General features: G+C 41.0%; 5 protein-coding genes across 9 annotated transcripts in view; 4 read left to right on the forward strand and 1 right to left on the reverse strand.

Annotated features, from left to right (window-relative positions):
• The window catches only part of LOC5501853 (protein CFAP107), a 48,039-nt gene extending 47,334 nt beyond the window's left edge, over positions 1 to 705 (forward strand). The window contains exon 5 of the mRNA XM_001623054.3: positions 1 to 705. Coding sequence (XP_001623104.1) covers positions 1 to 65 — 65 coding nt within the window. The 3' untranslated portion in view covers positions 66 to 705.
• Positions 91 to 4,630, reverse strand: LOC5501848 (mitochondrial coenzyme A diphosphatase NUDT8). Of its 2 annotated transcripts, none has more exons than XM_001623061.3 (5): positions 4,550 to 4,630; positions 3,881 to 4,339; positions 3,019 to 3,151; positions 2,868 to 2,948; positions 91 to 1,284 (listed from the first exon to the last, which is right to left on the reverse strand). In XM_001623061.3, the coding sequence occupies exons 2-5, from the start codon at positions 4,336 to 4,338 to the stop codon at positions 1,090 to 1,092; spliced, it is 867 nt and encodes a 288-aa protein (XP_001623111.2). In that variant the 5' UTR covers position 4,339; positions 4,550 to 4,630; the 3' UTR covers positions 91 to 1,089. The 2 variants fall into 2 exon arrangements, with proteins under 2 accessions (XP_001623111.2, XP_032226051.2); XM_032370160.2 differs by having other exon boundaries at positions 4,453 to 4,570.
• LOC5501854 (60S ribosomal protein L4-A) lies at positions 4,619 to 8,444 on the forward strand. The gene is made up of 6 exons (XM_001623055.3): positions 4,619 to 4,710; positions 5,305 to 5,874; positions 6,249 to 6,412; positions 7,759 to 7,848; positions 7,972 to 8,055; positions 8,226 to 8,444. Exons 1-6 carry the CDS (start codon positions 4,708 to 4,710, stop codon positions 8,389 to 8,391), a joined length of 1,077 nt encoding a protein of 358 aa, XP_001623105.1. The 5' UTR covers positions 4,619 to 4,707; the 3' UTR covers positions 8,392 to 8,444.
• Positions 8,445 to 12,754: 4,310 nt separating this feature from the next.
• On the forward strand, positions 12,755 to 15,196 carry LOC116609265. The gene is made up of 3 exons (XM_032370154.2): positions 12,755 to 12,940; positions 13,966 to 14,090; positions 14,425 to 15,196. The coding sequence occupies exons 1-3, from the start codon at positions 12,889 to 12,891 to the stop codon at positions 14,650 to 14,652; spliced, it is 405 nt and encodes a 134-aa protein (XP_032226045.1). The 5' UTR covers positions 12,755 to 12,888; the 3' UTR covers positions 14,653 to 15,196.
• A 403-nt stretch (positions 15,197 to 15,599) lies between these two features.
• Positions 15,600 to 26,012, forward strand: LOC5497199 (leucine-rich repeat-containing protein 74B). 4 transcript variants are annotated; one of them, XM_048725309.1, is made up of 9 exons: positions 15,600 to 16,013; positions 19,000 to 19,342; positions 19,813 to 20,175; positions 20,392 to 20,521; positions 20,779 to 20,924; positions 21,056 to 21,347; positions 21,750 to 25,244; positions 25,357 to 25,742; positions 25,853 to 26,012. In XM_048725309.1, exons 2-7 carry the CDS (start codon positions 19,132 to 19,134, stop codon positions 22,264 to 22,266), a joined length of 1,659 nt encoding a protein of 552 aa, XP_048581266.1. In that variant the 5' UTR covers positions 15,600 to 16,013; positions 19,000 to 19,131; the 3' UTR covers positions 22,267 to 25,244; positions 25,357 to 25,742; positions 25,853 to 26,012. The 4 variants fall into 4 exon arrangements, with proteins under 4 accessions (XP_048581266.1, XP_048581265.1, XP_048581268.1 ...); XM_048725308.1 differs by having other exon boundaries at positions 15,600 to 15,924; XM_048725311.1 differs by lacking the exon at positions 15,600 to 16,013 and adding an exon at positions 17,999 to 18,321.
• The last annotated feature ends 1,980 nt before the right edge of the window (positions 26,013 to 27,992 follow it).

The following is a 27,992-nucleotide window of genomic DNA, read 5'->3' on the forward strand; positions in this document are numbered from 1 at the left end:
TACGGAGCAAGCCATATAACACTGCATGTGAATACCCCCCACTTTTGGCTTCTGCCACAATTTAACTTAATAAAATGATAATATTGCTTATTGAAGATGCATATTTTTATTTTTTATTTTTTAGTTAGAAATGAACAAACTTGCTAGCTGTTTGCAGTAGTGATATTCTTATGTATGTATTTTATAAATATTTCACAGTTATAAAAAAAGGAATTTGAAAATAACATTTGTGTAATTAGTGTCTACCCTGAAAAAAAAGCTGTCTACTGCAACTTTGGTTGAAATAATAATTCTAAAAAATATTTAAAAGTACTAGAATTTCATTATAGTTTGAGTCAAAGTTGACCTCTTGGTCAACACCAGGATAAAGTAATTTCATAGCCTGCATTCCTTCACCTCACACACCAAGCCTACATGCACATTGCTACATGATTTTTAATATTCAAAAACATGTTTGAGAGTGGGCTAGTAATCTCAGTGCTTGATTTGTATCAAATATATGAGCAAATAAGCATAGAATGCAACTAATCAAACAGAAAGGGGGCCTCTCCATAAAAGTAGACAGGGAGGATCCTCCTATATTTTTGTCAATAAAATTCTCCAAGCTCCTCCCCTTTAGGGGTGTTAAGATTCTGCAATCCCAAAGGGATGAATGTATGAAATACATGAGAATACTATAAAAGGACAATAAACATATGTTCTAAATTCTGGTGTCTAAGATTGTTATAGAATTCATGAAAACTGAAAATGTCTGTTTTTGTGCTATCTCTTAGAGTTAGAAATAATTTGATCACACCCAAAGTGTTATCTCTTGGCAGTTAAATTTGCTGTTAAAACTGCTAGGGTTGATTATGAGATTGATTTTGCTGATGATCAACTCCATCTATTTTATGTGAGTTCCCCACCCAGCTTGTGTGATAAAAAGAAATGATAATATAGAAAAAACACAATTTTGCAGTGGAAAATCTGAGGATTTTAAAAAGCCAGGGCAAAGTACAGCCTGGAGGTGATCATGGTGTACACAGCCTTATCACCCATTATGGAAACTGGTAAGTATCAGATAAAAACTTGAATTACCAATGTTTTTTTTTAATGAAATCTAGAGACCATTTGGTAGTGTCCTGTAAGAAGAGCATCAAGAGTTCTATCCAACATGATAGCAGTTAGTCCCCAGACCTTGTAACGTCCACTAAGAAACACAGGCATTATCAGTCCAGTTTTCCACTTAGTGTATCTACGATTCCTAACAGCCTCACTCAATGGGATGGTGAATACATCTGACACCTAAAAAGATTAACAGAAATCATCCATCCACTCCATAAATAAAGTTAATATAATTAAAATTTGCTTTGGGAATTTGCAATTTTGCTGCTAGGAAGAGAAAAAACGTAGATTCTGAGATGCTATGATTATCAGTTGCAAATCCAGAAGTGCAAAGAAAGCGGAGCTGAAATGAGTTTCAAGAAAGGGGGTCAGATTCATTATTCTTTCATGGATGGAAGCCAAATATCTGAAAATGGGGAAAATGGGGCCTCTCAACCAACACCTTGATTCGCAGATCCTGAGATTTTGGAAATTTCAAAGGAGGTCATTTGCCAGTCCTCTTATAATCTCTGGAATTGTTTCTTTGGGGGTTGGGGTGCTAAAATTAATATGATAAAATATATATTTAAAAAGGGATTGTGGATATTTTTGGCTGAGCCGTTTTGCATTATAAATCTATTCAAGCCTCTTCATGTTTATTTCACAAAATCATCACCTAATGATGATTAAATTGAGGGAGTTCTCACCTCATAATGGTTAAACAGTAGTGTATACTCACCTCATGATGGTTAAATGGTAGTGTATACTCACCTCATGATGGTTAAATTGAGGGAGTTCTCACCTCATGATGGTTAAATTGAGGGAGTTCTCACCTCATAATGGTTAAACAGTAGTGTATACTCACCTCATGATGGTTAAATGGTAGTGTATACTCACCTCATGATGGTTAAATTGAGGGAGTTCTCACCTCATGATGGTTAAATTGAGGGAGTTCTCACCTCATAATGGTTAAACAGTAGTGTATACTCATCTCATGATGGTTAAATGGTAGTGTATACTCACCTCATGATGGTTAAATTGAGGGAGTTCTCACCTCATGATGGTTAAATTGAGGGAGTTCTCACCTCATAATGGTTAAACAGTAGTGTATACTCACCTCATGATGGTTAAATGGTAGTGTATACTCACCTCATGATGGTTAAATTGAGGGAGTTCTCACCTAATGATGGTTAAATTGAGGGAGTTCTCACCTCATAATGGTTAAACAGTAGTGTATACTCACCTCATGATGGTTAAATGGTAGTGTTTACTCACCTCATGATGGTTAAATTGAGGGAGTTCTCACCTGATAATGGTTAAACAGTAGTGTATACTCACCTCATGATGGTTAAATGGTAGTGTATACTCACCTCATGATGGTTAAATTGAGGGAGTTCTCACCTCATGATGGTTAAATTGAGGGAGTTCTCACCTCATAATGGTTAAACAGTAGTGTATACTCACCTCATGATGGTTAAACAGTAGTGTATACTCACCTCATGATGGTTAAATGGTAGTGAATCCTCACCTCATGATGGTTAAATGGTAGTGAATCCTCACCTCATGATGGTTAAATGGTAGTGAATCCTCACCTCATGATGTGTAAATGGTATTGAATCCTCTCTTCATGATGGTTAAATGGTAGTGAATCCTCACCTCATGATGGTTAAATGGTAGTGAATCCTCACCTCATGATGGTTAAATGGTAGTGAATCCTCACCTCATGATGGTTAAAATGTAGTGAATCCTCACCTCATGATGGTTAAAATGTAGTGAATCCTCACCTCATGATGGTTAAATGGTAGTGAGTCCACATCAACTTCTCCAATATAACCTACTACTGCCGTGATTGCATATTTATCTACCTGCAACAATAGACTGAATGTCAATGCATTCCAAATATTAATTTACAAGTACAAATGAAGTAATCTTTACCCTATCTGAAATAGGAGTTAAGGAGGCCCAGATATCAATTTGTTTTTCATCTATTCCAAGCTCTTCAGAAGTTTCTCTCATAGCAGTCACCACTAAACTGACATCACAATCATCTTTCTTTCCTCCTGGAAAACTGGAAAATGTTTGACAAAATTGATATTTTTTAGGATGGTTTAGCCAATCATAGAGTCCGCCTCTCATCCCTAGAACCTCAAATCCAGGCTCAGCTTAATATTGTATATCAGAGGAGTTGTTTGCTACACTTTAGTAAACCTACAATGGCATTTCTAGGCTGTTTTTAGCTTTAAGCCGAGCACACAAATTTTGCCAATCTATGGTCATTCCAATGAGTATTTAAATTTATACAAAGACACTCGTAAATTAAACGCTCTGTTTGATCAAAGAACCATTTGTTATTAGAGGACACATGCAGGCTCAGTGTCAGCATGCATGCACGCTCCCCAAAACTAGATTGAAATGTAAGAAACAATCTAATTGTTGTATAAAACAAATAGATCTCATTTTTTTGTTCTTCTGTTCTCTAATAGATCCAAAGAAGACGTCATAGCATGTCATGAACTCCCTCAACTTGGACTGCATCTCATTGCGTAATTTTTTTGTTCATGACATGCTGTGACATCATCTGTGCATCTATTAGAGGACAGACACAAGCAAAATGAGATCTATTTGTTAAATATATTTTTAACCCGTCCTTTAAAAAGTGGCTAGCTTGCTTAAAGGCAGGTATGTGCCAGATCTTGGAGCTCTGATGTAAATACATAAGAAGTGGAAGATGCTATACTCATCTCTTCATTTTTCTTTGATTTAATTGTACCCTGTGTTTCGATTTTGGAGCTTTTACCTTACTTGACCACTATGAGAAGCAAGGCGACTTGATCTAAGAGTGAACAGGACAGATGGCTTGTTATCTACCATGCAAAATGGCACAAGTACGCCAGCTTGCAATTTGCAACGTTCTATCAGTTTCTTATTTGGTTTCATTTTCTGTAGATGTTTAATTGTCCTTTCTTTATTTTCCTCCTTCAAAGCATTTTCTATTATCTCATCTGGTACAGCACTCTGTATTTTTAGATGCCTCAAGACAGAACTGACATTTCTTATATGCAATCTATGTGAATTGCACTTTGTGTTATCGTATTTGAGAAACAGTCTTTCTTTGAATAGCTGCTGCCTTTTTGTCCAGTGGGAAAACTTTTCTGCTCCATTTCTTGTAGGAAGTATCACTGATTTAAGTGAAAGAGATGATTCATTGTATTTTCTCAGATTTCTGGTAAGCTTGACAAGGCAATAATTCAACATTCTGTTAAAAAATGTAGGACGGACATGTCAGAAACAGTGATTGTCAACGTACACAAATAAAAAGACATTACTTGCGATAGTTCAAATTGAACGAGGATGATAACAATTACTTACATACAGGGCTGTAATGAATTTTACAATATGTAGAATATCAAATACACGAGAATAAATATATAAAAGCTAGATCCAAGAGAAAATGTAAAACTGTTACCTCAACAATGTTCATTTCTTGATTTGCTTATGTCAGCGGTAGACACTGATGTCGGACTCCCTGTGGCCCCTTGTTTCAGGCGCATTTCCCGAACCCCCCTATAGGCCAGGCACACGTGTGACTAGTTCTCTTTCGCCGGCCATCTTGAACCAACGAAAATGGTACGTGTAGACTCTACTAAATTGCAAAATATTCCTTCCATAAAGTGCCAAGTTAGGTCCATATTACCCGTGTATGAAATAGAGAAAGCTCTTTTTCTGGTGATTTAGACTTGATTGCTAAAAGCTACTTGTAAGTCTTCCATTTAGGGTTTTTTTCAAATGATGTGTGCTTCGAATATTTCACAAGACTTGAGAAAGAGACAAAAAAGTCGAATATTTCAAACCTATCCTAGTTCTAGTAAATCATCCTAGGCCTCCAGCGTCACCCTTGTTTATTAGTTATCTTGTTTGAAGGCTTATTTTCTATTGAACGTGCTATGTTGAGTCAGAAAATGAGACTTGATTGAGGGGAACAAAAAGAAAAGGAAGAACAAAGTGTCCTAGACATGAAGTATTTGTTATTAGTTTATTACAATCGCCAGTAAAAAAAATTCGAATCGTGTCGTCGATGTACTGTACTACAATATCCTTGTTTTGATGACTATCAAAGACAAATGCGTTCTAAAACTCACAGATTGATTTGCCATATCTTTCTCCCTAGATTACAGCCTTTCCATCTAATTACTTACCAATCTGAATGTTGTTGGATTTCAGGCAGCGCGCCCTGTCATCACAGTATTTAACGAGAATGGGGAGAGTGCAGGACAAACCACCCTGCCCGCCGTCTTCAAGGCACCCATCAGACCTGATTTAGTGAACTTTGTTCACTCCAACATTGCCAAGAACAAGCGCCAGCCTTATGCCGTCAACAAACTGGCAGGTCACCAGACTTCTGCCGAGTCCTGGGGTACTGGACGTGCTGTTGCTAGGATCCCCCGTGTCCGAGGTGGTGGAACCCATCGCTCCGGCCAGGGTGCCTTTGGTAACATGTGCCGGGGTGGACGCATGTTTGCGCCCACTAAAACCTGGCGCAAGTGGCATACTAAGGTCAATGTTCAGCAGCGCAGGTTTGCTGTGTGCTCTGCTCTAGCCGCCTCTGCTCTACCTGCTCTCATCATGGCCCGTGGTCACCGTATTGAGAAGATTGCTGAGGTTCCTCTGGTGATTTCTGATGCCATTGAGTCTGTTACCAAGACCAGCGCAGCTGTCAAGCTGTTGAAGGCTGTCAATGCCTATGAAGATGTGGAAAAGTGCATTGACTCCAAGAAGATTCGTGCTGGCAAGGTATGGGTAGTTTTTCAAGATAATTTCCATGATTTTACTTAGTTTTAGTTTGTAGCTGAGGATATACACCTATTTAAAAAATGCCAAACAGCAATTGGTAAATGTTATTTCTATGATTGAAAGTAGCCATGAGTCTCTTTAAATTTCTACCAAATGCTGAAGAATATATATAAATCACACAACTATGCATTTATTATCATCAGTGTATGGCTGTAGCATTGCTTGAATTGTTTGCACCTTTATTCATATGAATATTTACCGTAATTATTTAAATAATTGTCCCAAAACTATTGCTGCAAGCTACAAGCGAATACAAAATGCAAACTTTTCTCAAGATACTTTCGATACAAATTTATTATCTATTAACTTTTTAGGGTAAAATGCGCAACCGCAGAACTGTCATGCGCAAGGGTCCTCTTATCATCTACAACAATGACCAAGGCCTCCGCCAAGCTTTCCGCAACCTCCCTGGAGTTGAACTGCAACATGTTGACCGACTCAACCTCCTTAAGCTCTGTCCTGGAGGTCACCTTGGCAGGTAAAGATCAGGCCATAGCACTATGGAAACACTGGGGTACATGCCCTGTTAGTTCAGTGATTATTTCTATAAGATAATAGCATGGGGAGGAACACTGGGGGTACATGCCCTGTTAGTTCAGTGATTATTACTATAAGATAGTAGCATGGGGAGGAACACTGGGGGTACGTGCCCTGTTAGTTAAGTGATTATTACTATAAGATAGTAGCTTGGGGAGGAACACTGGGGGTACATGCCCTGTTAGTTAAGTGATTATTACTATAAGATAGTAGCATGGGGAGGAACACTGGGGGTACATGCCCTGTTAGTTCAGTGATTATTACTATAAGATAGTAGCATGGGGAGGAACACTGGGGGTACATGCCCTGTTAGTTCAGTGATTATTACTATAAGATAGTAGCATGGGGAGGAACACTGGGGTACATGCCCTGTTAGTTCAGTGATTATTACTATAAGATAAAAGCATGGGGAGGAACACTGTGGTACATGCCCTGTTAGTTCAGTGATTATTACTTTAAGATAGTAGCATGGGGAGGAACACTTAGGGTACATGCCCTGTTAGTTCAGTGATTATTACTATAAGATAGTAGCATGGGGAGGAACACTGGGGTACATGCCCTGTTAGTTCAGTGATTATTACTATAAGATAGTAGCATGGGGAGGAACACTGGGGTACATGCCCTGTTAGTTCAGTGATTATTACTATAAGATAAAAGCATGGGGAGGAACACTGGGGTACATGCCCTGTTAGTTCAGTGATTATTACTTTAAGATAGTAGCATGGGGAGGAACACTTGGGGTACATGCCCTGTTAGTTCAGTGATTATTACTATAAGATAGTAGCATGGGGAGGAACACTTCGGGTACATGCCCTGTTAGTTCAGTGATTATTTATATAGATGCTTTATAGCTGATCTTGAAGGTTGTCCACATAAAAAGATATTTCTAATGAATTTTATTGTTTTATGGACACCATAATCTCGTGTTTTTTTTATTGGGTTAGAATCTTTAAACTGCTATGAAACAGTTGATTTGGATTCTTCAAACTACTTTGGTGCAGTGAGTTTCAATACTTGATATATTATATGTCCCAAATCCTCACTGATAATGCCAGAGTCCAGTGTTTGTTGTTAGAGGTATAGGCCTATTCTTTGAAACAATTATTTGGCCTTTAAATTATTGCTTGATAGTCACTTAATCAATTAGATGAAGTGCTTCTGTGTTCCCTGTGTTCCGCCGAGTAGAAAGCGCAAAGCAACGTTATTGAGAAAGGTGTAGCATAGCAATCTCCAAATACTGTTGACTGCATAAGTGGAACTCAGACATGGTTATTTTATTCTTCTTAGGTTCATCATCTGGTCGCAAGGAGCTTTCGAGAAACTTGATGCCATCTATGGGACCTGGAAAAAGGCATCAACCGAGAAGGCAAACTTCAAGTATGTTCCAGCAGTTATACGCTGACGTTCAAGACTCGATGCATGGTTTTCAGCATGCTGTCTTGTCACAACTTTGTGCTTTATATTTTGAATAACATTGTCTATTTTATTTATTTATTTTAGTCTCCCACGACCAATAATGCTCAACTCCGACCTCACTCGTCTCATCAACAGTGAAGAAATCCAGTCGGTCATTAGGCCAATGAAGTAAGCAACAAGAAATGTACATTTAATGTGTAAAACCTATTGATAGAGACGCCTTAACTCCTAAATGGTTTGATTTAACCAAAGAGTCGGCATATAAAATAGAAATATATATGTATTTATTTCTACCCCTTTCTGTCTCTGTGTGTACTAAACATTGTTTTATTTTGTAGGCCTAAGGCTCGAAGGGCAATCCACAAGAAGAATCCGCTCAAGAACCTCGGCACCATGTTACGCCTCAACCCGTACGCAAAGAGCGCCAAGCGCGCCGAGATGCTGACGGTCGAAAGGAGGAGAGCAGCTAAAGAAGCAGCGCTTGCCAAGAAGAGGGGCAAATAGATTCCCCCGGTGCAAAATATAATAATTGAGCAATAAAATGCTTAGTACAGAAATGTTGCAATGTCCTATCTCATAAATCCTTCTTTACCTTGCCCTCCCCCCTCGTCTCCACGCCTCACTTTTATGTTTCTTTTCACAGAGCCCTTCCCCCTCCCTCAAGTTCTAAACCACGCCCAGCAGTCCCGCACCTCTTAGGCCCGAGTGTTCATTTTTCAATCTCATTCTAGATCATCGACAGCAATACTGATTTTAATAAGGGCTCAATTAGAAAAAGTCGCGATAAATATTAGTGAGCAACAATAAAGCTTTAATTTTAAGCATCCGTGTTCAAATATTTTTTTTTTTCGAAACGTACCAAGAAGCCCGTTTCTCGTCGGAAAGGTATTGGTTGCGTGGGGCTCCAAACACCGACTTCTAAAATGGAAACAAAATGTCTATATCCACAAAGCAATGTACTTTTTCAGTGAGGCGTTTTTCAAACAGTCCCGTTCCAGTGTTGACATGTAATATAAAACTCCACTCCCAGTTTGTCGATATCAACCCCGTGATCTTTCAAAGTCTTTCTCTTTGTGTTTGCAGAAGCAAAGAACTGCGATCCAAATTTGACAACGTCTTCTGGTTTCTCCTTTAGTACTGTTAAAATGAAGGCCTCGAGAAGATCTTCCAGCCCTTGCGGCACTTCCCTAGTTGTAGATGCCATTTCGTCTTGTGTGATGCTTCTCGTTTACGCTCGTAATATCTGCTTTCAACTCTATGCAAGGCTGTGTAGTCTCGTAGCCTACCAGTTGATTGTGACGTCAAGATTTAATCGTGCGCGCGTTGCGCTCTTCTGCGAAAATGGATGAGTTGTATAGTGCAAAAATTGCCGTGTAAGGGGAAACCGGAATGCCAGAGCGTTCCTGTGTAATCTTGAAAAGCATTTAATACTTTGACGTTTACCAGAGGCGCGCAATATGCATTATATAATTTCCACCCTTATCTGGAGTGTGGATTGAGTGAGTGAACGAAAACGAAGAGCGCGCAAGTAACCCAGGGAAACGCGCACGGATGAGATCGTCTGTGCTATAGTCGGCCTGGGGCCGGTTTCTAGAAGGCCAGGTAAAAGTTATCTGTAGATAAATGTTTATCCAACGGATAAATCTTGATCAAATCCTATACAACAGGTAACTTTTGTCCGTGGATAGCTTTATCCAGCCTTTCAGGAACCGGTCCCTGGTCGTTATCTAACATTCATAAGTTGTGGCGTTCGTTCGCGAACTGGATTCCCTGGGAGTGACAGGGGGATGAGTGCTGAACCAATATTAAGGCCTAAGTAGAGCCCCGTGCGAACGGCGCTTACATCGCATCGCTCGCTCCCCAACCACAAGGGAAAGAAAATGTGTTGCGGTACCACCTTAAATGAAGGGCTTACGCCGTTGTTTGCACGGGTATCTTCATTTCACACGAATTTGAGGAATACTTCTGCAAATGACAAGATGACTCTCTTCTGGCATATGGGACATGCGCCGTGCACCGTTGCATGATATTCTATAACAAAAGCAGCCACGTGTAAAGAATTAATCAAAACAGAGGCAGTGTGTGTAAGGTGCTTCCAAGAACGCTTAAGCCTTTGCCACTTGCTCTGCTTCGTCTTAACTGCCATGTATCAAAAGATTGATTCAGAAAAACTATGCAATAAGTTTCAAGATGAAAGACTTCTTGAGGAGAATCGTGTGGTGATCACCGAAGAGCTGATTTGTGTACTTGAAGGGTTTATTGTAGTTATGATGGAGAAGAATCCGGATGATATAGTCTATTTTGCTGCGAATTATTTCAAGGAACTTCAAAAAAAGAAAACCACGCTGACAGAGAAAGGAGTGAAAGTGGAAAGTGGATTCTACTCTACGTATAAGTGGAATGGAGATACTTGATAAATGAGAGGAAAAACTAAAGATGGATATGAAACTGAATTTCAACAATAAGGATGCAGTAACCAGAAGAAAAGGAGATGGTACCATCTGTATTAGGAAGGAGAGAAAAAGAAAAAAAAAACGGGCTTTTATGCGCTTTTCTTATAGCTTCATCCAAATGTTTTTTTTTTCTAAGCGAGATATATGATTGCAAAATCAATGCGCGGTTATTTATTTTATTGATAAATCAATTTTGCTTTATGATATGTACGGCTTAAACGATAAAACCATCATCTATATCATCTCGGATAGAACGGGATCTTCTTAACTAAAATCGTGTTTATTCTTGTCGTGACTCGGGTGAGTATTCGTGAGTATAGAAGCATTGAAGAGTAATTGATTCATAATTTCGCTAGACACGCAATACTTTGACAATAAGTTCTAATTTTGCTTAAAGGTTTGGGAATCGGTAGTAGCGTATAAATACAATCATACAAAAACGATTTCTGATACTGTTTATGTTTGCTAGAAAAAATTCTAAATGTGCTATGTTAGACCGAGACATCAGCACGATTGCGGTGACTGCTATTGTAAAGCAAAGTCCAACCACGTGGAATATAGAGCGCCCTGTCCAAAACCATTCAACCATATTTGCTTTAGATAATGCTTGTGGTGACGAACACCAGGTGAGGGAAAGGAGGTAGAGATCTTGTAAAATTAAAGAAAAACTCCTAAAATCCGAGAAAACATCAGAAGGGGGGAGGGGGTTCAAGGCCCAACTCGGAGAAAAAAAGGAAATTGTCTATATATACAGGCCCGTGCCCAGGATTTTTCTTGGGGGGGGGGGGGGGGGGGGTGCGAAATCCGAAAATGTGGACCTAATTTTTTCCTGGGGGGAGGGAGGAGTTCTCTGATAAAAATCTGACCACCCCCGAAAAAAACAAAAAGGGTTTTTTTTATGCCTTTGCAGTATCTCCATGGGACGTTTATTGTCGGATTTGGCTACATACCTGAACACTGCTGAATGATCTAACTTATGTCTGTGTGTTTTATAGTTTTGTCTACAAATAGCACAGATATAACGTTTACTACGGCATTCGTTTATTGACAATAAGATAAAGAAACTCTCGAGAGCAATGCAGAATTCTAAAGAAATAAGGTGAAGTACCGCGCACAGGCTCGCCGTTGTACCCCGGGTACACCCACAAACAAAAAAGACAAAAATGCTCACCCTTGCTCCTGGGAGCAAAAATAAAAAAAGGCAACCCCATTCCTATTTTAGGCAGCGTATATTAGAAAGAGGGAGCCTGGGAGCGAGACAAGCATAATGTGTCTTCAAGAGCAGTGCCGCAGCAGACCTCGAAATATTGGGGGGGGGGGGGGGGAGGCACAATACAGAAACATTAAGAAAGTATTTGGTGGCATGGCCACGCCCCTACTTAACATTTCTTTATAATTTTGAAAATATTGTGTGTGTGTGGGGGGGGGGGGGGGGGGGGGGAGGGCGTGCCCTACCCCCTGCTACGGCCCTGAAGAGGGGATGAGAATGGGAAAGACACGGGCATGATCCCTTGGGATAGAGGGGATTAGTTTGTTCGAAAGATATATCCGAACGTCGAGAAGATTGAATTTCTTCTTGACGAGCTTCAAGACATTTTTAACAAATGTATAATACCCCGCATAGTTTTTGTTTTGTGCTTTTTATAGTCTCTGAAAAAAAAAATACATTGTTAAAACTACTTTTCTTTAATCATGGCTTTAATTTCCAGTATTGGCGGATCCAAGCTTCTATTAGGTGGGTGTGTCGAGGAGGGCAAAGGGGGGGTGTGTCGAGGGGGCAAGGGGGAGGTTGATAGCCTCGAAGGCGTTTACTCGGTGTTTTCAGGGTAAGAATGCCCTCCTTCCCAGCTTTCGCGAATACATGCAGTCAACGTAGGAATACGTGCTTTATTCAAACACTAACAAGACATTAGACTTCATTTCGGAGTCAGATTATCCTATAGCCCGTGATTCAACGGCCAATATTCCCCGAAGGGCTTCTCGTGTACTCACTTAATTTTCGCTCATCCTAATTTTCTCGACACTTAATTTTCGCGTCACTTCATTTTCGAGATTCTTTTAAAATCGCGAAATTCGCGAAATTAAAGTGACGCGAAAATAAAGTGTAATAATGTAATCGAGGCTGTGGTGGAGGTGGGCAAACTAGAAAAGGATGAACAATACAAAAATATAGCAGAAATTCATCAAAATAGGAGGTGAAAAACCTTCCAATCCCCCCACCCTTTGATCTGCCCTTGGGCCGAAACTTCAGGAATCAAGACCTCTCCCTCTAGATCCGTCCTTGCGCCCTAAACATCAGGAAACATAAGAAGAGTGCGCGACGGTCTCTCTTTCTCAGCGTGAACATTGCTGTTTGCATCACGCGAGATCCATATCGCGTCGCTTTCATTCCTTGACATGCGCACTAGTATCGCCATTCCCATTAAATGTAACCCTACACCGAAGACGCGATAATCCTAATAAACGAACAACAACAACGAAACGCGAAACCGAACGAGCGCAGTTTATCTACCTCCTACTTTGGCGACACACACCATCTTCAAGAGACATGAGGCTATCGTTGATTGCGGTTTTGCTGGGGATATTCGCAAGCCAAATGGGTGAGTGTGGTTCCCGTGTTGTGCAGTGTAAATTTAGAATAGTGTAGTATTACGGTAAATTCTAGCATCACGAGCGACACACGCAACCATAACAAAAATAAGTGCGTGCCAAAAAGAAAACATTCGTGTTCGTAAAATGAAGAGTGAATACATGATTCTGGAGTAGAAGACGTCACAGTGCTATGTGCTCTAAGGAAGTCTTCTTTAGCGGTATATCACGGTGTGTGTGTTTGGCCACTTTTTTGGCTCAACAAACTAAAGCGTAAATTACTGAATATAAACCAACGTAGAGCCTCTGTGCTCGCTTTTTGTATACGTTGTGACTGGGACAGAATACCACTAGAATACGGCATAAACCCACGCTTCGCACACGACCAGGTCAAGCGTGAGCCTCAAACTTGATATCCTTCTTCATTACAATGCGATGTGTTTTCCATCTCTTTTCTTTCGGGTCAGCACGAATGACATTTATGCACAAATATTAACCTTTAGCGGATGATTTGTGTATAAGTAATTTGTTTAATAAAACACATCTTATTCGCTGTTCAAAGCATACCGATCATATTTGGTTTATAACCGTATACACGCGTGATTTTTTTAAAAAGCGTCATCACTAAGTAACACCCATTGATACCTATTTAGCCCCACCACTGACCCCCTCCCTGTGATAAGGCTTGTAAGACTCCTAGAGAAACCCATGCCCTAGGATTCAGTGCGTTGTTTTCTTCGGCCGCGAAAAAAAAAAAAAAAACGCCGGTAGGGCGCGCAAAGACCGCCGGGTTTCCGAGCACAAGGAATTCTAAATATTGTATGCATTGCTAGTTATAGATGACAGTAAACAACTTTTTTTATTGAATTTTGTTGTCAGGTTGGATATTTAAAATCTGTGTAAGCAGTTTGCGAAGTATCTCGCAACATCGTGCAACTTCGGATGCAGATAGCAAAGCGCAATACTTTGCTATTATACTTTGTTATCGCGCTTTTTTCAGAGGGCTTATTTAACACTGCTGTTCTTTTTCATGCAGCGTGCGGGCTCAAGTGTTATCGTTGTGACAGTAAGATCTCGTATCAGCATTGTGATAAGAAGAGAGAGAAGATCGCTTGCGATGACGCTACGCACCGATGCATCAAGGCCGACGTTAGTTACAGGGTAATTGCATGCATGATAATATCGGTCCACCCACCAGAAAGTTTTTTTTTCCTAATATTACTTTTGTAATTACAACAACAACAAACACAGACAAAAAGGAAAAAAAACGGATGCAAGATCAAAGGTAACTTTTAAACCTTCATGGTTATTCTGTTTTCCCCCCGCACAATTTCAACTATTTTTCGAGCCTCACTAATATCACTGGAAATCACTATTTCTTCGAAGTGCCCTTTAATGTTATATCATCGAGTTATTTGTGGCCTACGGCAAACTCGTGACATAGTCTTTATTATCCAGACAAATTTCTTCACAACTGACAGGCCACATTTCTCAGCTCCACAGCCAAGATATCCATAACTTCAGGAAGTCTTGCGTGCCAAAGATGGGCTGCTCAAACAACAATAACGAACTGTGCAAAGCCGCACCTTACGGATCAAGCAAAGACTGCAAAATCAAATGCTGTAGCACGGACCTGTGTAACGCGGGCTCAACACCACTCCTCAGCGGTCTGCTTATCGTTATCAGTATGGCAGGGCTCTTAGCAAATCTTAGGTTGTTTTAAGATGGAAGGAACACATCTTTGTCCCTTGTGCTCTGAACGGGATTCCTGTGGTTGTTCGGGTGATGTCATATCAACAACCACAGGAAAGCCAAAGCACCACAGGAAGCCCCAAAAGAGCGTAAGGGATTAGGCCGAGAGAAGCGTAAGACGGTTTACATAGCCATGTTTTTAGCTGGTGTAAGGGGAAGAATGTGCTTTAAGAGATGGTTGACTTGTGCTTTGAATTAATTATAAACTTGAGAAACGTCTTAGCTGGAACAAAACATTGTAAGAACTATCGATCTTCGTATAAATTATTGGTTCCTGTACCTAAAGCCTCGTCCAAACAGCGGCGGCATGGTTGTTGAAAACAGCCAGTATTGATCGGAACAGTGTTTGTGCACCATGTCGGCAAGTGCAACATTTTCTTTGTTTTGTGCTCAGCCAAGCGAGAAGGTGGCGGTGCCGATGTTTGCGGTTTGCACGGGGTTCAACTCGATCTGTCAATGAAGATTATTTTTAACAATGATTGACTCCAGCTTTAAGTGATACCATTTTAGCCATATCATCTGTTTTACGTTTTTGTTTAATTTCTTTGGGTGTGTCAGGCTGGAAGAAACCCCCCCCCCCCCAACACACTCACACACACACACTCGCCTGGAAGGTTCGCTCTAATTAAGGAAAAATTAAGTACCACTACGAGGTAGGACGAGCTACCTAAAAGAAAATGGTCCATTCTATGGGTAAACAACCCCCCCCCCCCCCCCGCCCAAATACTGGCTACGGTCCCGCGTGTTTATCTTTTGTAATGATCCATCTGTCAAGGTACAGAAAGTCTAATATAAATGCACACAAAGGCAGTGCGATTTCGTTTGTAATAGAAATATTGTAGAAGGTCATGGATCCCCCCTTCCCCCCCCCCCCCCCCCCTAGGGCCATGAGCACTGCGGGTAACCACATAATTGTTCTTCGACTGCAACCTTATTTGAATTAGGTGTATACGTCATAACCAATATTAGTTTTGGTCTCATTGACATTAAACCTCACATTGTCCACATCACAGCATTATATAGAATCGATAAAGGAGCATAACATATACTTTCTTGAGTATTGTTTGCAAGTCATTGTTATCGTTATCCCTGTGGACTTCATGAAACCCCACTAAGGATTTTGATTAGCTAATTAATCGATTTGCGTTAGTAACGGGGTATTGATCTGTAAGACCCACTCCTTCCCTGGACTCTGCAAAAAAGACAAATAAGACGTCTGTGATTTCCGGAGCAAGAGTTGATGGTAAGGCTATATAGTATAGCTACTCTTCGCCACGAGTATGGAACACTCTTTGTTTGTGTAACGGATAACCAGCGGAAAGCAAATATTAGGTATTTGCATACTGATTGTTTAATGTTTATTGCTTGCGTGCATGCTTATTTCTCGTGTGGAAAAAGTTACTCTTGAATCTAGAATAAAGCAACAATACTTATCGAGTAAGAAAAGGTCCTTTTTCATCAGGGATGGCACGAAGGTTGAAATAAGGAGGCTAATATACACACACGCATTCAGTGTTTAATCAATTGTCTACTTGTTTATCAAATTAAAGTTAATAGTTAAGAAACCTGCTCCTCTCTTCGTTAACAGATAAAATGACATTGAACCAGCTTGATGGTAGTTTTTATTAGGGCTGGTACATATAGCCACTACATTTATTGTTAACTTAGATTGCCTACTTATGTTGATCGAATTAAAGGAAACGGATTAAAGTTGCAACTCTTCCTGACCAAAAAGTTGTCAGAACTTTCAAGGGTTGGTCAAGCCCCATTTGTTTACACACCGGGAGTTTTCAACACTGGATTTAAAGATAAGAAAAATATGTGTATGGAAAACAGTATTCGTTGGTTCTTTTATACAGAGTATATAACTGTATATAACTTTTTTTTATTTTAACAAATTGTCCAGCGAATAAAAGGGTTGGGTTCCGAGGAAGGGCATAGTATAATAATACCAGTATATTTCCTACTTGGGATGCAAACACCCAAATTGTCAAATGTATGTCTGTGTGAGTCAGAAAACAATGCAAATTATCATTTGAGTCAAAACTCCCCTTCAGCGAAAAGTTATAAACTGTCTCTAGCCTGAAAGATCAATACAAGCGTAAGCTCGAGCAACGATTTAAACACTATACAGCCTGCCTGTGCCCGAGATACAGGAAAATTTGTCGAAATGTTCCGATATTATAGAACAAAAAAGAGACTTTGGTATAAGTTTTTTTTAATCCACCACCCCTAGATTTTAATCAAAATAACTAGGCCTTTTTAGACTTGTGCTGTGAGATACACCAGTGGATTGGATCACATATAGAATAGCAGTGTTAACAATCTTGGAATCAATTTGGTTTCAGAAAAGACAGCATTTAGGAGAGCTGTGGTGATTCATTAGAAAATTATTTTCTCATCCAGGCAAAGCCAAACAAGAAAAAAGCATAATGAATCCACCTTTGCTTGCAAATATCCATAAGCAAAGCACTCAATTATGCCCCAAAAGACTTCATGATGTCCTGAGACACTCTCCTAATATGCTCATAGCTGTATTTTTGATGAAAAATACAAGCAACCATCAACTTGTTCTGGCTTCAGCACACCGACGAGGGATTAAAAGTGGGGACCGCAAAGCACTGTTGAAAAGCTTGGATACCGCTGACTAGGTGCAGCTGTGTTTGACTTTGACGGGCTGTATAAAACCCCGAATAGGGGGGGGGGGGAGGTATCTGTTTTCAGTCTGTTTTTTGTAAATTCAGCTCAAAAATAGCCAGGAGTCAATGGGTTAAACTTTAACTAATTAATCCACACACGACTTCCCAAAGGGGATCTTGGATATTTCCATCCTCAATTTAAATCTCTTTTCAAGTCACATAAAGCGTTCCCGTTTTCTGCTGAATTACCATGTGAGCAGATTTTATGTTAAATATTCATTTTTATCTTCCATTATAACTCAATATTCATCTCACCATTGCACAAAAATAGGTGGTAATTTCCTTTTTCCTTCTGTTTTGGAATAAATATTATTCATAACATAGCAAGTCTAAGTCGGCAAGCCTTTGCTTGATAAAAGGCCATTATACGACTTCCCAAAGGGGATCTTGGATATTTCCATCCTCAATTTAAATCTCTTTCAAGTCACATAAAGCGTTCACGTTTTCTGCTGAATTACCATGTGAGCAGATTTTATGTTAAATATTCATTTTTATCTGCCATTATAACTCAATATTCATCTCACCATTGCACAAAAATAGGTGGTAATTACCTTTGTCTTTCTGTTTTGGAATAAATATTATTCATAACATAGCAAGTCTAAGTCGGCAAGCCTTTGCTTGATAAAAGGCCATTATACGTACAGATTGGCTGTGACTTTACTTAGGTACTGATTGGTGTTAGAGCTGAAAGTCCTTGAGGAGTTCCGTTCGCCGCGCTAGTAAGTAATGACATGATTGGCTTATAGACGCAACTGTAATGAATGTTGTGACAATTTTTACGAAAAGTATTGTATAAACGAAGTCATTTAACCAGCCATTTATCGGCAAGCAGGTGGAATAAAAAGGCAATCTCATATTCTGCTGTGATAATTGCACGACAACCGGTTTTATTGCGCTTTTAGCAACGAAAAAAGCTTTGATAAAATCTCTTCCAAACCAAGGTAAAAAAAAAAGAAAAAAGTAAGCGCTAATTGTTACAGAAAACTGTCGTTTTACGCAATTGTTTGAGCACCGAGCCATTCAAATTCATGTTTTAGCAATTGTGGATGCACTTTGATGTATTTTATGAAAATCCATATAGTTTCGAAAGTGGTGTGAAGTAGTTTCGACCCAAGCGACCTAGAATCTTTAAAAGATACATCAATTTTCATGATTTGCCCCTTTAAATAGATCCTTTCAATTGTTATTTCATGGCCCGCTAGAATTGTTAAGAGCTTGCTTAGCTTTTTGGTTCACGTCGCTTTTGTAATCAAACCTTGGTGTACACAGCCTTACACGGCTAGCCTCAGCCTAACGTCTCGGTTTCGAACTCAGGAATAGCTTATTGAAGTCTAACACCAATTCGGACGTAAATTGATCGTTTTTTCAAGTTTCCATGCTGGACGGTGGTGATAACTCAAGGCAAAGTGAAATAAATCAACACAAGATAGATAAAAGCAGTACGTTTTGCAGGTCCTTCAGTCATTGCCAGCAAGTAAGAATACACCTCTCTGGGAAATTTCTCCCTGGTGCAACCCCGGGTTATAGTATAGCGCTGCATTTCTCGCACGTCTTGCCTTCTTTGGGTATTCAATGTAATCGTTAAGTTGCAGGCATTTATTCTTGTGTTTAATTCAAAGGCTTCCGTCAACCTTGAAGAGAGATATAGAAGACGAAGGCATATTTACAGTGTGTCATGATTCTTTCGCCAAGTGGCTGCAGGCTGACGCGTACTGCCAGACACTGTCAGCTGAGGTGTATCTAGTCAAGCGATGTCAAGCAAAGGTCCCAGACCCGTTCCCCCTCCATCCGGGCACAAGCCCCAAAAACCGGAAGTGGTGGTTGAGACGCCTAATGGTGAACACGTTATAAAAACCGGAAGCTCACAGAGAGAAAGCAAAAATAATAATGATGGAAATGGCGCCAAACCACCGGTGTTCGTGACACAGGAGAGGCAGAGCGCACAAAGGTCAAGGTCTAGAGGTAAAAAGCCTTGCCTTGCTGGGGGTACCCCAGGGGCGGCTGTGCAGGAATCCCCCTCCCCCTCTCCTCTGATCTCCCTAAGTTGCACACTTGCCTTGCTGGGGTACCCCAGGGGCGGCTGTGCAGGAATCCCCCTCCCCCTTCCCCTCCCCCTCTTCTCTGATCTCCCTAAGTTGCACACTCTTACCAAAATGGCGGCCTTCAATTAGGCTCTGTTTAGGCCTAGGTTTACTTGGGCCTAAGGATATTGATCCAGTGCTCCTCAGGATATCTCGTGGCTCTTAACCAAGCCTAACACAAGTGCGAATTCGCCGGGATTTTTCTGTTAATATCCCATTAAACGCCTGTTTATTTTCTCGGCTATTGTAAAGTTGGAGATTTTTACCCAAGCCAAGATATTTTTTTTTTAAAGTGTTATAATCCTATCATCAGCAAAGAAACATCTCACAAAATTCATTTCGATGTTGTAGCAAAAAGCAGACAAAAGACCACTTCCAGCAAACTTGGTCGAGCTCCCACGCCTGTGCAAGGTCCTGCTCCGAACGTGACAATCTACGACGACTCCGCCGAGTCTGCACACGATAGTGATTACGACACGGACCTCGAGGTCGAGGAGAAGCGAGATCACTTCGACCCCACCGGCTGCAAGGCGTACCGGGAAGCATGCCTCGAGTTGGGGATCGTGCCGGTGTCTTTTATCATGGAGCACATCACGACCAAGGCGGTGGATATCAAGCACCATGGCCTGGGGCCGAGTGGGGCTAAGGCCATTGTCACAGCACTCATGAATAATACTACCATCGCCAGTCTTAACATCCGGGACTGTGGAATCGGTAAGCCAGGACCGACACCTGGCACATTCACGCCCCGTTGCACTACCTCATAGTAGCAATTGCAACCCGTTGCTTTCCCTGCGTTATTATCTTATGTTTGCATCTGTTTTATATGTATTTTCTCCGTGGTTTGAATCTCCGAGCAAGTGGGCTTTCATAACTGCAGAAATTTTGAGCCATTCTAGGCGGGCAATTTGTTCTGATTGTTGTTTACAGGTTCTGATGGAGGTGTCGAGGTTGCAAAGCTGCTGAAAGAGAACTGTTACATCACAGAGCTTGACGTAGCCCAGAACAAACTGAAAACTTCTGGCGCATGCGCATTTGCCGAGGTCATCCAGGACAACAAGTGGGTGTTTTGCCTTGTCTTCTTCTTTTGTTCACATCCAGTTTAAAGGGGCAACGTCATGACTTCCCGTCATGACTTCTAGCCTGAAGAATCGCGCATGGTTCTCTAAGTTATTCGCTTACAAATGATAAACCTCTCTCGCTTACGTAATGTATGAATGTAAATTCTTTTTCTACCAAGGCCATGAGCAAAAGAACAGCTTTTTCTTTTTGCTGGAGTTCTTGTTATTATGTTTAATCAATTCCTCTTGCTTGTAGTGTTGTCACAAGCCTGAATCTCGCATGGAACGAGTTTAATAATCATGATGCTGCGCGTTTCGCAGAGGCCTTGAGGACAAATCACACTTTAAAAAGACTGGATCTCAGCAGAAATAAATTTGAGGAACAGGCGGGCATCTATCTAGGTAAAATGAAAAGTTTTTTATCGACAGTGTTATGTTGCGATGATGGTTGTGGTAGTGGTCATAGTAGTGGTGGAATAAGTATGCCGTATGGCTACATTAGACAACTCAAGATGAAATTCTACGTATTTCAGGTCCAGCAATAGACGCCAATGACGGACTAGAATACCTCAATCTCAGCTGGAACCATCTCCGCGGGCCTGGAGCCATCGCGTTCGCCAAAGGCCTTCGCGCGAACTGCTCTCTTCAGGTACTGGACTTGTCTTGGAATGGATTCGCAGATGAGGGCGCCCACGCAGTTGGAGAATCCCTCAAAGATAATAACACTCTACTTGAGCTGGACTTGAGCTATAACAGGATAACTTGCAAGGGAGCTCTCGCCTTGGCGGAAGGACTGAAGATAAATAACACACTGAAAGTACTCAAGTAAGGCTTGCTTGTTTACGTGTTTAATTATCTGGCGGCATTATTTGGGAGTTAAGGTTGCTGAATACCACCCATAACAATGTCATAATCATATTTAGCTCACAACAACACCAATATCCCAGGGACCGCGCAGCGTATCTTTAAAGGGGGGGGGGGGGGGCTTTTAAGTGATCACGATGAAGGGGGCTGAGCTACAGAAAATGAATGAGAAAGTCATGTAGAACGGGGAACTAACGCCTTCCAGCACCACCCCCCTATCTGCGCAGCCTTGTATGCTGGGACGTAGCCAGGTATCGCTGACCACTTTTCGAGCCCGCTGTCCCCAAATGCAGTCCCCATTGTCCCTTTTCGTGCCTTGCGTCCCTAGGTACAACTAACCTTACTTACTCTTGCTTTTTTCAGAATCGGCATGAACATGATTCAAAACAAAGGAGCAAATGCTCTGCTGGACGCGATGAGAAACAACGCCGAGTGCGCGATGGAAAAGGTCTATCTGAACAACGTCGTCATCGACGTGGAGACAAACCATCTTATAGAACAGATTCTTGAAACGAGACCAAACTTTGTGGTCGCTTGCACCAAGAGTAAGAGATCAGGCGACGTGATGAACCAGCTTAACGCCATGTTCAGCGGTGACACAAAGAAGAAAAAGATCCTTGAGTTGATCAACATGCTAAAGGAGTACGTGGAGAGGATGAATTACCGGTTGGTGGACCTGTTTAACCAGTTTGACAAGGACAATAGCTTGTCTGTGACGAGAGACGAGTTTTATACGGGTTTGAAGGGGATTGGTGTCCCAATGTCGGACAAGGATTTGACCATGCTTATTGACCTGTTGGATGAAGATGGGGATGGGGAGATTGATTTCAGCGAGTTCACGTGGATCAGAGAAGCCGAGGAAGAAGGAATTGAGCTTTAAATATGACAGCGGCAGTGACGCTCGCAGTCAAGGAATAACAAATATTTTTCTTATTCTTATTTTTTTATTTTATATTTATTCTTTTTTTTTCTATTCTTATTCTTATCGTTTTCATAGATTGCGCCACCCCAAGCCCGTAGCCAGGATTTTGATCGGGGGATGGGGGGGGGGGGGGTGGTGTCGTTTACCCATTTAGCGGACCATTTTCTCTTAGGTAGCTCGTCCTAGCTCGCAGGAAGTACTTAATTTTCCTTCATAAGAGCGGACATCCCAGTCGAGTGGGGGTTCTTCCGAACCCCCCCTGGCCACGGGTCTGCACCCTGCTAACTACAGACTCTTGTTCTGAAGCTTTAAAACAAAAATCGGGATTCATTTATTTTGAGTCCGCGAATGAAAACGATCCCTGGGCTATAGATTATGGGGCTTTCCGGAAAGAAAGAGAAGGAAGAAGGAGCAGGGTACTGTACATAATTCAGAACTCACTTTAGGACCTTTCTTGAATTAACAGTGACCTGATACAAGGAAGCATTTTTGTTTCTTCGCTTATCACTAAACGCGCCACCACTCAAAGGCGTGGCCTGTTCAGAAGGGACCAGGTGGCCCTCAGGCCAGAAATTACCAACTCAACTAATATAAACTATTGCCAAACCCCTTTTTACGACTATTGTTCCGCCTTGAGATTTCCTACTCATTGTTTTGTATGGTCTAAGTTTGGCTCGCATTAATCGTGGGATTCACTTAGAACAACGCCCAAAACCCTCATTCGTGAGTTTATTTCGGGTGTTACACGCTGACCACCTACGAGGCTCGCTCCTCCAGGACTCGGTCCTACATGAATTATCAACTGAAACATGAAATACAAATCAGAATTCCCCAAGGGGTATGTCAACTCATAAGTTATGCCTTATTACACACTACGGGTACAATTAACAACAAATAAACAAATGAACAAAGGAACAAATAAAGTAATATGGAAACAAAAAAAATGGTCAGTAATTCTTTAAATTTGCGGTTCGAAGATCGAACAAGTTTTTACCGAACTAATACAATGTTAGTGTGATTTGTGCAAACGCGATGCTGTAAGTTCCTGTAAGTTCCCGCTTTCCGCTCTCATAGGCGCAGTCATAAGCGCTCCCATTAGTGCCATTAGCGGAACAAAAATGTTTAGATTTTCGAGTATAACTTTTCTAAGCCCAGGGTAGCCCAGCTAAATTTCTCCACAACATTAACTGACCTGACAGGATCGCGAGTCACGAAGGCCGCAGCCAAGCTACCGAATAAAACCCTTGTTTTAAAAGAAGTGTTGATAGATATACGTATCCTATTGCGACATTTGGATACCTAAAATGCTTACGTGATTAGATTTTACAAGAAACGATCAAACAACGCAATTGAGCAAGAGTGTATATCGTCACTGTAAACGGTCCTATTGAGTGATGGCGGAAGCGCGGCGAACTACCTACATGACTTCCGATTAAAATTTTAATTAATTTATTTTAGTGGAAGTAGCTAATCCATAACGTATATATAATTGTCTCTTAGAATCTGTGTTCATAGTTTTGGGAGATTGCGAATTTTCGAAGTAGTGGCTCGTTTTAATATCGCCCATGAGCGCAAAGAAATGGCTACCGCGGAGGCTGAAGCCAAACACTTTGAGATTTTACAAGGTCTCTGTCGTGTTTGCGGAAAACGGTTAAAGAAGGAAAAAAGCCTCTATGCCCAAAGCTTTGCCTGCGGCAGTTTTAAAACATTGCTCGCAAATTTGGCAAATTTGGCATCAATGTCGAGAAGGATGTGTCGTCTCGCTACAACAGACAAGGCTCCCATAATCTGGGAAATTCACCAGGAAGAGGACTGCCCAACGTGCGCCTTAGAAGAGCAAATTCAAAAAGGTGGTAGGCCGAAAAAACCAAAGCGAGGCGGTGCGAGAGGGTTTAAAAGCACAACTAATCGCGCGCGTCACCGAGCTTAGTGCGTCTATGAACATACCAAGGGACCACCGATTCACCGAGCGCTTTGACTTTTTCGAAACGAAAAAAGAAGAGTTTCATTGCGCTATTTGCTAGACGCCCTCGAAAAGCCTCTGTCATCAAAGTGCCAGCACAGTTGCTGCTCGGACTGCTGGGAATCTGCGTTCGAGTTGGGGGAAAAACATCCAGCATGCCCAATATGTCAAGAGACGCTGGCGGACCCTAATGACCTCCAGCGCGCACCGCTTGTGGTAAGAGTCGTCACTAAGCTAAAAAAGGCTTTGTAGAATTTATGTTTTTTTTTTGCAGCTGGTTTTCTAATTGGGGCATTCAGATGGATAGTGAGAAAAAGCAGCGTGCACAGAAGAAGGAACAAGTGGGAGACGACTTGGCTGATGAAGACTTCTTAATGGAGCACTCAAGGAGAGAGGGGAGAAAATATGTCACTGTCATCAAACAGACACCGTGTGCGTATGTGGATGATCTAAAGGGACACATCATAAAATACATTGATGACAATAACAGGTGGGTGTAATAAAAAGGAGGGTCCGTCAACCCCCTTCAACTGTGTGATCATGCATAGACTTATCCATTGGTATTCTGTTTTAGAGCTTGCCTTCTAACATGGCACGGTGGCAACATACCAGAAAACTCTGTCTTTTTGAAGCTAGGGGGTGACCATGGGCAAGGCAATATGAAATTCGCCTTTCAATTAGCCAATGTGGATAAGCCAAACTCTAGCAAAAAGACAGTAGTTTTTCTGTGTGTTCGAGGCAAAGGATACCAGGAACAACCTGAGAGCAGCAACACAAAGATACAAAGAACAGCTTTGAGACTTGGGTATCATTGCAATGGCGGTTAGATAATTTGTAGTGATAACTGTAGTAATTTCATAATAACCATAACTCATTACTGTTTGCTTGTTTTACAGTGACAAAAAGATCAAGTTGTTTCTCTTTGGTGACTTTGAGGTTCTCTGCAAGTTCCTAGGAATATCTGGTGCAAGTGGTAATAACAATTTTCAAATGTTAATTATACAGTACCCTTAAGTTAAGCTATACATTAAATATCTTAAATAAAACAAACATTAATTTTCTACTACTCAATTTTCATATGACAGGGAGACATCCTTGCCTATGGTGTGAAATTGCCGCCGCCGATATGAAGCTCCCCCCAGAGGAACGCCCACCTGCACCCAAAAGGACCCTAGAGTCCTTGAGACCTGAATGAGTGTGAGGATCTTGATATTAAAATTGCAACTAATGCTGATACTCAGGCTCCTGATGCTCGGGTTAGTAGCGGCTCTGAATTTGTTAAGTATGTACAGCAACTGAGGGAGATAAAAAAAAACTTGAGGAGGAAGCTGAACGTCTCCATCAAGAAGCCCAGCAGTTCCAGGATTTCCTGACGTAACAGCTGTCTGTTCTCGGTCTGGATGAGAATGCCCCACATTTACAAATGGTTGTCCGGCAAGCCCAGGAGAACATAAAGAATGCAGAGGAGAAGGTATGTTATCCTATTTGTGATGCTATTATGGAACACTAAAATGTAAAACACTGTTACTATTTTCATTCTCTCGTGAAAATTAAATGCAAATTTTTAGGCTCTGAATCAAGGAGGAAATGGCAGAAGAGCTGCGGTCAGAAGCTAGCTACCGCTGGGACATGGGAAAGATCTTCCAAGCCCTGGAGAAACAGCTTCAGGACCTTAAAATCAAGCGGCAACCCTACCCATGGAGCTTGCTTTGTAGGGAACCATGTAAACATTGCACTGAAGGTAAAGAAACAGCAGATACAGCACAGTTATATTTTAGGTGTACTAATTCGATTTGCTTTTGATTTTCAGACAGAAATATCGAAAAGATCTGTAGTGTGGTGGTAGATGTAGTGGAAAAGGACAGCCCAGCATTGCGCGTAGAAGCAATGGCTGTCAAAACAAAGTTCCATGAACTCTTCACCTTTTTTGGCTCAATCCATTTTCTATATAACAGCAGTGCTCCAATGTATACAGCTCAGCTCAGGTATTATTTGAGTTCCACAAGCTTTGTAAAGAGACAAAAATATAAAACAACAGTCTAACAATTCTGTTTCTTCTTTCTCCACAGAAAATGGCATCAAGGAATTCGCTGCATTTTACCGAGCCACATTTTCCAGATGAGACCTTTCACCCCAAGTTCCATATGTTAGAAGTGCATGTAGTAGATTTAATCTGGGAATGGAAAATTTATGTCTAATAATAAAGATGATGTACACCCCGCTAAAGACATCTATATGCAAAGCTATTGTATAAAACATAACAAGTCAGCAAATGTTGTAGTATTGCTTGTTCAAGTGGATGGGCATTTTAATGGGAAGCTGTATATCCATTATTTATATGTCTATGCCAAACATCTTCATATCATATCAGGGCTGCATCACAAACACTATAATGTCTCTGTGATCAGTTGATTCTAGGCCACGAAGCATTATTCTGAACAGTACAGACAATATAATGATTCTATTGCAGTCCTTATTTATACATGACATTTCAAAATTATGAGGAAAGATACACAAACATCTTACCTAATTGGGGGGGATGAATAGGTTCGCGGATCGGCGGATTCAGCCCCGAAATGCTCACGGATTACGGATTTTGATGATTATTTCAGCGGATTGGCGGATTTTAGAAATACGGCGGATCACGGATCTGTTGACAATTTGGGCACGGATTTCGGATTTTGACTGCTTTGATGGTAGAATTTCGGATTTTAAATGAATTTCAATCGATGCTATTGTTTATCTGTCAAACCATGCGGATCTAAAAATATCTGCGGATCCACGGATTTGCCCCGAAAATGTTGCGGATCGGCGGATTTACATACCCCTATTCACCCCCCCCCCCCTTAATTTTGACATAGTATTTCACCACACTTCCAGATGACATAGTGAGTTTATCTACTTCATGGAGTCACCGCAAACACATTGCATCCGCACGCTGGCAGAGTGCCCCTGTCTACAAAATGCAATGCTTAGCAGGTCAAAACAAAGACTACAAAACGAACACTTTCCTTTTGTTTTTTTTTCTAATAAAATAGACTAAGTGCAACTTTCGGAATAGATAAATTCATTGGACTGGCTTCCTGGGATTTAATCGAAACTATTTGAAAGGACTGAAGAGTTGAGGGAGGAACTTCAGGGTGAATAAGTAAGTACATATCATATTACTCGAGGTTCGTGAGTAGACTGCTTCAAGCAAATCGGCGTTCTTTGTCGTTGAGATTTCCTTTGATGAACCAAGACGGGATTTGCAATCTTGTTGTTGACCCTTAATTCTCTTAAGTCGACCTTCGTCTCCTGTAGAAAGCTCTATGTTGAACAGGGTGCTTCGGTCTCAAAAAGGATTTCACCACCATTGCAAATCCAGAAGGAGTCATTTCGTTCCAACTTCTAGGCTTCCAAATCGAGAAATAACAACAGCACAAGTTCAGACTTTATTTTACACTGTTTTCTGTAACTCTGAAGTGATTTAAGCAATTTAGCAAGTTTATCGATGACGCTTACACGAACCCATATATTAAACACTGTAAAACTACTGCATATACCCATCAAAACAGTAGATAGATTGTACTTAAAATAAACTTGGGCCACCTGTGCCTCCATTCACAACAAAAAAGACGGAAAATACCGTATTATTACAGCATGTCGAAGACAAAAATACTATACATGCAACAAAAACCACATTAATTATTAAATCAGAGTTTTGTTGACAAATAAAAAG

Source organism: Nematostella vectensis, chromosome 3 (genome assembly GCF_932526225.1).
Source record: "Nematostella vectensis chromosome 3, jaNemVect1.1, whole genome shotgun sequence".
Lineage (NCBI taxonomy): Eukaryota > Metazoa > Cnidaria > Anthozoa > Actiniaria > Edwardsiidae > Nematostella > Nematostella vectensis.

Bases quoted from the DNA above. Each gene is read 5' to 3' on its own strand.
- LOC5501848 (XM_001623061.3), bottom strand. From the start codon at position 4,338: ATGTTGAATTATTGCCTTGTCAAGCTTACCAGAAATCTGAGAAAATAC. The intron at 3,152-3,880 runs GTAAAAGCTCCA...AACATTTTCCAG, and splicing joins TCTCATAGTGGTCAAGTAAG to TTTTCCAGGAGGAAAGAAAG. The intron at 2,949-3,018 runs GTAAAGATTACT...CTATTGTTGCAG, and splicing joins TAACTCCTATTTCAGATAGG to GTAGATAAATATGCAATCAC.
- LOC5501854 (XM_001623055.3), top strand. The intron at 6,413-7,758 runs GTAAAGATCAGG...TATTCTTCTTAG, and splicing joins CCTGGAGGTCACCTTGGCAG to GTTCATCATCTGGTCGCAAG. The intron at 8,056-8,225 runs GTAAGCAACAAG...TTTATTTTGTAG, and splicing joins TCGGTCATTAGGCCAATGAA to GCCTAAGGCTCGAAGGGCAA.
- LOC116609265 (XM_032370154.2), top strand. From the start codon at position 12,889: ATGAGGCTATCGTTGATTGCGGTTTTGCTGGGGATATTCGCAAGCCAA. The intron at 12,941-13,965 runs GTGAGTGTGGTT...TTTTTCATGCAG, and splicing joins GATATTCGCAAGCCAAATGG to CGTGCGGGCTCAAGTGTTAT. The intron at 14,091-14,424 runs GTAATTGCATGC...CACATTTCTCAG, and splicing joins AGGCCGACGTTAGTTACAGG to CTCCACAGCCAAGATATCCA.
- LOC5497199 (XM_048725309.1), top strand. From the start codon at position 19,132: ATGTCAAGCAAAGGTCCCAGACCCGTTCCCCCTCCATCCGGGCACAAG. The intron at 19,343-19,812 runs GTAAAAAGCCTT...TCGATGTTGTAG, and splicing joins ACAAAGGTCAAGGTCTAGAG to CAAAAAGCAGACAAAAGACC. The intron at 20,176-20,391 runs GTAAGCCAGGAC...TGTTGTTTACAG, and splicing joins CATCCGGGACTGTGGAATCG to GTTCTGATGGAGGTGTCGAG.